Source organism: Paralichthys olivaceus, chromosome 19 (genome assembly GCF_024713975.1).
Source record: "Paralichthys olivaceus isolate ysfri-2021 chromosome 19, ASM2471397v2, whole genome shotgun sequence".
In the NCBI taxonomy this organism is placed as follows: domain Eukaryota; kingdom Metazoa; phylum Chordata; class Actinopteri; order Pleuronectiformes; family Paralichthyidae; genus Paralichthys; species Paralichthys olivaceus.
Window position 1 is genome coordinate 4684446 of NC_091111.1, and position 8591 is coordinate 4693036.

Consider the following 8591-nt stretch of genomic DNA (forward strand, 5'->3'; position numbering starts at 1 on the left):
TCCATGTTTAACCTCCACATATAAGCCACATTGTCTTATGCACATGTAAGCCCTCATATTACTCTCCATTAAAGCCCATGCTGCTGTGTCTCCACAGTCTCTGTAGCGTCGTCCTCTGAAAGCTGTTTAAAGTCTCTTGGCGGCCTCCTCCAATTGTCCCCTTGCAGAGTTTCTGGAGGACAGTCTGCTCTAAATAACCAAAGGACATATTCATATATTCATCCTTTAATGAATCAGCGGTCTGACTTTGTTTGCAGAGCTGCTTTAAGTGCCGTGTCCTGTTTGTCTTTGGCTGACGCAGTAAAACTTGATGCTTCCAGATTTATTCCAGCTTTAACTACAATAGACTGAGAACACCATTGTACCAGTGATGAATGCATAGTGCATAGTAACAGGAGGTGGATGCTATCACTACTTCTCTGATTTAATGTGGTATAAGTATAAAACTGACATGGGGGTTGAATGTTTTCATGTGTAGTGAAAGTAACGGACCAGTATGCATGACCGTATTGACATTCACGTTTTCTTTACGGCACCACCTGTGTTTCCTCTGTCCTCATACCTCCTGGTGCTGTTGGAGGAGCATGTTGGGAATCCACTTCCCTCCCAGACAGACAGCTGCTTGTCTTTGGCAGGGCAACGCGTTTGCCCCCATCAGCAGCACATTAGTGAATGACAAGACCCCCCACTCAGAGGGCAAACAGTGCATTAGGTATGGGCCCTGATTACCAACGTCGGGCCCGGTCTAAGCCTGATGTAAACACAAATGAGGGGCCCACTCTGGCTTGATGTGAATTGACTCCATGTTTCTCTGTATGTGGTCGTGTAGCTCCTTCCCACTGTAAATAAACCACTGCGAGTAGCTTTGTTGGTGACCGTGTGCCCTCAGTGTAACAAGTGTTATAAGTCATTAGGCAAATTATTTGCTCTGCTCCACAATTTCCTATAAGTGTCAATACAGAGGTGAAAGATTAAGAGGAGGCGGCCAGCTGCATGCGACTGCCTGTGAATGTGATCATGAATGTGAATGGAGGCCAGACAGGCAGACGACAAACAGCAGGGAAGAGGAAGAGCGGAACCTTTTAGTGAAACTAAATATTTTATTTTCCAAACATAAACTCATTCATATTATGTACAGCTTGCAAATATAACACATCAGACAGAATTTGAATGGCCGCTGCAGATTCAGCACAACTCATCCAAATTCGAATTTTTTTTAAAAAAGATATCAAAATTTACAAAATATATAAAAGTGCTTGTGAGAGGGGACACGGAGGTTGGCGGCAGCAGAGCGGCCTGTTGTCTGTGAAACTCCCTGTTAATGTCCATTTAAATAGAAAGTACTAGCTGTGTTGCTTAAAACCATTAAATATATCAACACCCCAATGAAAACACACTATAATGTCCCATAATCCTTCAGTGGTCACAAGATCACTATAGCTGTTTTCCATGGCTTCATACTATGGACACGTTGTCCATTGTGCACGCACACCTCTCCACGATCATATTAGGAAACTCTGCAACCTCTATCTCAGTGTAGTCCCCTTTCTTCACCAGGTACATGATGGGCAGGGGGGCGCTCTCGGACACCGTGCACCTCCGTTCACCGTAGCCGTAGTTGCGCTTCGGCTGCTTGCAGCCCCCTGTGCACCTGAAGGCCTGGTAGCCCGCCGGCTCGATGATCCAGTACTGTGTCCAGGTCAGTTCGCGGAAGTTGACAAAGTACTGCTCTCTGCAGCAGGTGTCTTTGCTCTGGCTGACGTCGCAGTCGCCTCGAGAACTGAGGAGGGAAAAGAAGGAACGTTAGGTGACTGTTTTGTTTTTGTCGGGTGGCTTTTAAGTGGGGCCCAGAATCTCTTAGCTACACCCCTGCCTGCCTCACAACTATCAAATTATACCATCTCTTGCTTTTTATTGGCTAGATCCACATCATTTACACTGAAGCACATCAAATAGGACCAGGAGTAAATCATGTGTCAGTCACTAATGTGCTGCTGCTCCTCCAGACCACTGGAAAGAGCAAACTAACGCCCCTGTGCCACACTGCTGCAGCTCCACTAATGAATGCAGGATGCGGACCAATTGTCACGCAGATACAATATCCTGTATATCAAAAGCTGGCGCCCTTACCCGTATTCCTCGAGGTTGAGTGTGTAGAGGATGAGCTCAGGCTTCCCCAAGGTGTTGTCCGTCTGCTCCTGGGTGGTAAAGTGGACACTCTTGGCCATCTCTGCCGCGTAGCTGCCAGGTCTCTCGCCCTCGATCCACACCTCCAGGTGCATAGGTGTCTTCTGCTGGGTCTTGGACCAATAGTGCACCGCCTGGGTCACATCAAAGCTCTTCCAGCCCGTCTCGTGAATGGGGATCAGCCTGAGGACATGATAAGGACGATTAATTAAAAAAAAGCGAAGCAGATGTGGCTGATGTTTCCTGCAATTAGATTATGATAGCCGGTGTCGCCCCGGGGGGATCGATCCCTCACCTTGAATCTACCAGCGACGTCCGGTTGGATCCGTTGGACAGCACCTCCACCCAGTAGATGCTGACCCGGGCGTTGCTCACGGCCCGGTGGTTCTTCCTGTCCACCGTGAAGCGCTTGTGGTAGTTGGCCCGCTGGTAGAGCTTCAGCTCAGCCATGGTCACCTCGCTGTTGTCGGGGATCCTCGCCTCCATGTCGAACACCATGCGATACCGAGTGGTGTCAGAGTACAAATACTCCCCAGAAATATCTACAACAAAGACAGTTGGAACATTTAGGAAACTGTTTTGAAATTAAAATAACGACAGTTTGGTGCGTAAAGCAGTTTTTACGCACTGGCACAATTACGCACGGAAATAACTCTGCTTCAACTTGTCGCTGTCAGAGCGATTTACATATAATTCCTTACAAATTACACGTTTATGTAAAATGCTGGAGGTGCTTACCTGCATTGCCGGGGATCCCCCTCAGGATGCCCGCCAGGCTGGGCAGAGATCTGCGCCTCCTGCTGTGGTGCATCTTCAGCATGGACATGTACTTGTTTTTAATATGCGCCGGAATAACCAGGTTCTCCAAATCCCTCTTTTGGATTTTAGGAACTTCATCCAAGTCCAGTTTCTTCAGCAGCGCGTCCTTCATATCCTGATGCGTAAAAGCCTTGGCGATGCCGAGGAGAGCGGTGCACAGGACACAAGCGCGGAGGAAATCCATGAGTGAAAGGTTGAGTGCAAATAACAGCGGCACGGTAGCACAAGACTATCTGTGTGTGTCCCAGGACGCTCCTCTGGCCCCTTATATTGTCGCGGCCCTCCCAGTCGTTCGCACTTTGTCGATGGGGGCAGGGACCCTTATCAGAACAAAGGTGCGACAATACAGCCCCATCCTAAACAGGATATCTAAGTGGCCATACTTCAAACAGCAACAATTAGACTCGAGTGCCATCCGTATAGAGGAGGTGTAATTTCACCATAGTTTCACTAAAACTGAGCTTGATGTTGGTGGCCTCTGTTCCTTTTGATGCCAGAGCGAGGATCGGAAAATCTGCTGTTCACGGTGTAAATAGATCAAGTCATTTAGATTCATCTTGATCTGTTCAAAATCAGACATATGAGGTTTCTCTTTGTGCAAGTGTGTATTTGAAGTCTTGTGCAACACACACGTGAAGGCTAAATGTGTCATTCAGTTAAAAAGGGTATGTTGGGATTGTTGGAATCATCTTTCGGGAGTTTCTCAACTCAAAAAAAGGGAACAAATGTAGGAAAGATGTTAAATGTAGTGGAGAGGAACTGTCATGTTTTAAACAGCTCATATCAGCATTTCTGTACAACTCTGTGGTGTTTTCACTGGTGATATTACAATTTATTTCACCTATTTTTACTTTCTCTTCTCCAGATTTAGAACCCCCCCCCCCAGTCTGCCCGCACTGTGTATCCAGACAGACATCTCTTGACCCTGTGAACCTGAAGTGCCCTCTCTTCAGTAGCACTCTTGTCTGCACACACCCCACACTCTGATGTGTACATTCCACTGGACGATGTCAGTCTGGCAACGGTCTGTCACACGGGCGGATTTTATTTCTGCTCCTGAGGCCGGAGAGCAAATTTTGGATCAGGACTGGAATCAGCACTGTTCACTTTGGTACAAGTGTCTAACACAGGGTCGTGGAGGAAGTAGTGCAGAGCTTGAAGGGAGGAAGAGGGGGGGGGTCAGAGGATTAGATGTTTATTCCGAGCCCTGTCACCCATTCTTGGCCCTCTCCAGCAGATTAAAATTATTAGCCAAACAGACAGTTAATCCAGGGGCCGGGGGGGCCGGCATGGATGTGGATTGGGGCAGGCTCTTCACAGGTTGGTGATTATCTGATTCCATTGCGAGGATTTGCCTTGCCTTTTTTGTCACACAAACATTAGAAGAGGGCTGCTCTCGCTGGCTGCCCAGAAGGCCCTGCCTCTGGTTGTGTATTGGGCTGTGTTTGCTTAGAGATGTCAGACAGACTGAAGGGACACACAGGAAGAGCAAATGACAGATGACTGCCAGACCTGCTCACTCCAGCTCGAGTGGCTGCAGCTTAAAAACAAGACAGATTATTAATTACAGATGGAGACCTGATACCACACCAGGACAGAGTCTGTGCACGCTGCAGTGAAACAACTCTGAGTATGAAACAAAGAAAATATCCAGTTGCATGCGTGCAAGGCAGTAATGTAAACACATGTAAGGTAAGGCTACTGAGATCATTACAGGGTGATGACAACTATTATATTTTTCAGTGTATTGCAGCTGCTTTAGGCTTTAAACTTCATTAACTCTACAAATACAGAAAGTTTTTCAATGCAACTTTAGGAAAAGTGTGTGAAGTGTTGAATGCATGAATACACTTGTAATGACACAAGAAAATGTTGAGATTGTTCGGTGCACACACAGTCTTATTCATTTCATCGTGATTGAACAGCTTTGCCTTCACTATTTCTCTTCTGCTTCTATTTATTTCTAATCTATTCTATTTTTGCATTTTCCCTTTTCAAATATTTAATTTATTCTTAAAAAGCTGTTGTTATAAAATAAAATGTTCAGCAATATTGAGCTACATCACTAGAAACCTTTATTATTGTTCCTATTTTCATCACCGTTATTGGGATTGTTGTGAGCCGAGTATGGGAGAGGGAGGGTACTTCAATTTAACACTGACATAAACAGAGAAAATACAGGAAATGAGTTAGGGTTTGTCTAAAATGGCTATTTCTCCAACCAAGTGTAAAAGAAGGAGCTTAAAAATCTTGTAAAATGAATAAAAACAACATTAAATATGAACAAAATGGTAAAATGCTGCACGCAATGCTGCGCACAGGTTGATTTCAGTTTTTCAAGTTTGACACATGAAAACCAATTATATTATAAAACCATTCCATTTGGATGACACCAACATAGAACCCTGAGTATGATCATGCGTGTAAAAGTAAAACAGGTCTACTACAGTGTCTGATGGCGGCCGCATCAGTGCAGACATGTAAATTCAGAGCTCATCCATTGTCCAGTCCAGCCAGAGGCCACAGTCTATCAGGGCCTGTCCTCCAGAGGCCTGTGTGCTGCCCTCCTTCCCCTCACATTACAACCGCTAATTCGGGAAATTAAGATGGCCTCTGTGTGATATTTCTCAGTCTTTCTTCCTTCCCATCCCAATCAAAGCCAAGTTGCCCGTAGTTCAAAGCTGCATCTGATGCTCCGAGGTGCCATTTCTTTTCAATCAAAGGCCGACAAGCTCCCACAATCAACAACTCAGGTGTTAATTAACATCCACCCATTTGCATTCAAAAGCAGTCCAATTTATAGGTCATTCCCTTCCATTTGTGAAACATGAAATCCCCTTTGCCCGAGGGGAGAAGACAGAAAAGTGCATGTGTTTGCAGAGGAGCAACTGGAGATGTTGTCAAACACTCTTGAAAGTCTTGAGGTTTGCACATCACATTACAGCATCTCATTAAAGACGTCTCCCTGGGAACAAGGCGGAGCTGCTGCCTGCATGCTGCACTGAGTCAATATTGAACTTGTGTCGTTGGTGGCCGAATTCCTCATCATTCACATGGCAGCCACTTCCTGATCTGCGTTATCTGTACATCAAATATTTGTGAGAAGGCGCTACTTTGCACCTTAATGGCCCATACACACGAGCTGCTCTGCGCCAGGGCCTGTGCTGCACACGGATCCGATCCATCGAGGTGCCAATAATCATCGATCAGTCTGTGGGAAGTGGGGGGGGGGGGGGGGGGGGGGGGGGCGCCAGACCTGTGCAGGGACAACCCGATTATTGCCCAATGGCCTCCACATGTAGACAGAGTGCAGGACAGTCTAATTGCATTTCACGCAGACGAGCCAATCAGCGCAGAGGAGGAGGAGGGTTTAATCCCGGCTGTGCAGACTCACCCAAATGGGATCAGACATGATTAGATAGGACTAACAATAAATATTTTCGTGGACTTTTAATTAATCGACACACTTTGTTGAGGATGTCTCGAAACAGGAGGGGATGACTGATGTGCAAAAGTGATTTCTTTCATTTATTCGGCAGAGTGAATATATGAATATTCATGTGGTCTGTCTGTAAAAGGATAAATATATATTTAAATGTCGAAAAATGACTTGCATTCATTCTTATTTCTCCCTGATTTGTGTTTAGGTTTAGAGAGTTGCAGTGATTTGCACCGAAATCCGACATAGGTGTGGTAATAACTGTTGTCCAGCAGAGGGCGATATAGTAGTGTTATTCAAGCAACAGGAGGCTTTAAAGGGAACATCCGCTCAAAATACAAAGTTAACCCAGTTTAATTCAATAGACAGCTGTCCTGACCCGTCAAGACCAGATTTAATTAATTCATTAATGTTGATCGTTAAACATTTGCTGGCATAGTCTTTGACTGATTCATTAAAAAAATAAAATTTACCTGGTCTAATCTTGTTTCCCTGCTTTTATTCGATCTGCCTTTGTATTGTGTTTTTAAATTTAAATTTCTAATGCTTTTCTTTATCACATTTACAAGACTGCATTAAAATAAATGTAGTAGATATTTGTCTTTAATATCCCAGTAATAATGTCACTTCTGCAGGTAGAATAATCTGCCGCTGTATTTTATGTTATTTGTGTCATGTCACCTCTGTTATATAAGTGTGACACCTGCCCATTCATTTATTTAAATTGAAACGTTTCAACTATTGTCAGGTCAAACTGCTGAAAAATGGCTGCCACACCCATTTACATTATTTATCATTAAAATACTGTAGGTTACATATCAAAGACAACAGATGTGATTAACCATGTAACACACCCAGAGGGATAAACACCTTATAACAGCTGACTGAACAGAAATCCACTCAAATACATCAAGAATACCTCAGATGTATATTAAATATATCCATATTGTTACATGGAGAGACAAATAAAATAAATATAACACTATTAATACCAACATGGCAGATATACGTTTTCTCTTTGCTAATGTGACCTGGTTCTGCAGAGCCACACAGGAGAAAGTCATAAACGCTGTGAAATAAAGAGGAGGAGCAAAGACGTGTTCTCGTCTTCGCATGAGTTATCATGTTGTTATGTGCTGCTGTTGCTCATGGGCCTTTCACACAGATGATATTCCTAGACTGACATAATTAATCATCTTGTGGTGGTGACACACTGTAGAGCATTTCAACTATTGTTGGGCTGGATCTGATAAACAGTCCCGCTGAGACGGCATGTTTCAAATTACATCTTGGTCACCATCTAGACCGAGGTTATGGGACACATCTTGTGTGCTAAGTGTTTCTTTGGGCCTTTCTTCTCCCTGGTATGGAAAAAATTGACTTGAATGTGTTCTGAAATATAAAAAGATATCGTTTTTTATGTTGGTGTTACACTCACACACACTGAAAACACAAAGGCTTCCTGCTGCAACCCCCCCCTCTAAGATTTAGCTGCTGTGTGGGCTGTTAATCATTAATGGTTGTACTTTGAGCAGCGATATGCACCTCACTTCAAAAGGATGGGACATTTCCAAGCAAGAGAAGATAATGAGTTCAGAGTCACACACTGTGAAACTGCATGGAAGCTCACTCATTGTGTGTGGTCGTGTCTAATAGAGCTGGATTATACTGTCGCATATCACTTTTGACGTAATGCTTCTCTAATGAGTTGTGTGATGAGATTTAGGGCATGATAAGCAGTGTTTCCATACACTATAATGCAAGATAGCAAAGTGAGCTCCATGCTCAACAGGTTTCATAAAATCTGGTTCCTTTTGCTCACTAGATGGATTATCTATGTGATTGCATGGATCTCGTCTGAATTCATTTTCTTCTGAAGCATATTCCTGACTTTACTTGGAGTGACAGGTTGTTATTGTACTTTTATCTGTATCATTATTATAATTATTATCATTATTTATGTACTTCCCTCTGCTCCATTTGTTTTCTTGTTGTGCAGCACTCTCTACTTTGTGTTGAAATGTTCTCTAATGATAAAGTTATGATGGTTATTATCTATCTGATCCTCATATATTTCCTACACAACTCCACCTGCTTCCAAGACGCATGGGGAAGGACAAAAATATAAGAGGAGGTTTAAACTCAA

The 8591-nt window shown here is 43.9% G+C and overlaps 1 protein-coding gene across 1 annotated transcript; it reads right to left on the bottom strand.

Annotated features, from left to right (window-relative positions):
* Positions 1-1080: 1080 nt before the first annotated feature.
* On the bottom strand, positions 1081-3241 carry lft1 (lefty1). The gene is made up of 4 exons (XM_020091741.2): positions 2926-3241; positions 2483-2729; positions 2131-2370; positions 1081-1780 (listed from the first exon to the last, which is right to left on the bottom strand). The coding sequence occupies exons 1-4, from the start codon at positions 3188-3190 to the stop codon at positions 1456-1458; spliced, it is 1077 nt and encodes a 358-aa protein (XP_019947300.1). The 5' UTR covers positions 3191-3241; the 3' UTR covers positions 1081-1455.
* Positions 3242-8591: the final 5350 nt, after the last annotated feature.

Excerpts from the sequence above, each read along its gene's own strand:
- lft1 (XM_020091741.2), bottom strand. The coding sequence starts at position 3,190 with ATGGATTTCCTCCGCGCTTGTGTCCTGTGCACCGCTCTCCTCGGCATC. Across the intron at positions 2,730-2,925 it reads GGGGATCCCCGGCAATGCAG|ATATTTCTGGGGAGTATTTG; the intron begins GTAAGCACCTCC and ends TCTTTGTTGTAG. Across the intron at positions 1,781-2,130 it reads CTCAACCTCGAGGAATACGG|TTCTCGAGGCGACTGCGACG; the intron begins GTAAGGGCGCCA and ends TTCCCTCCTCAG.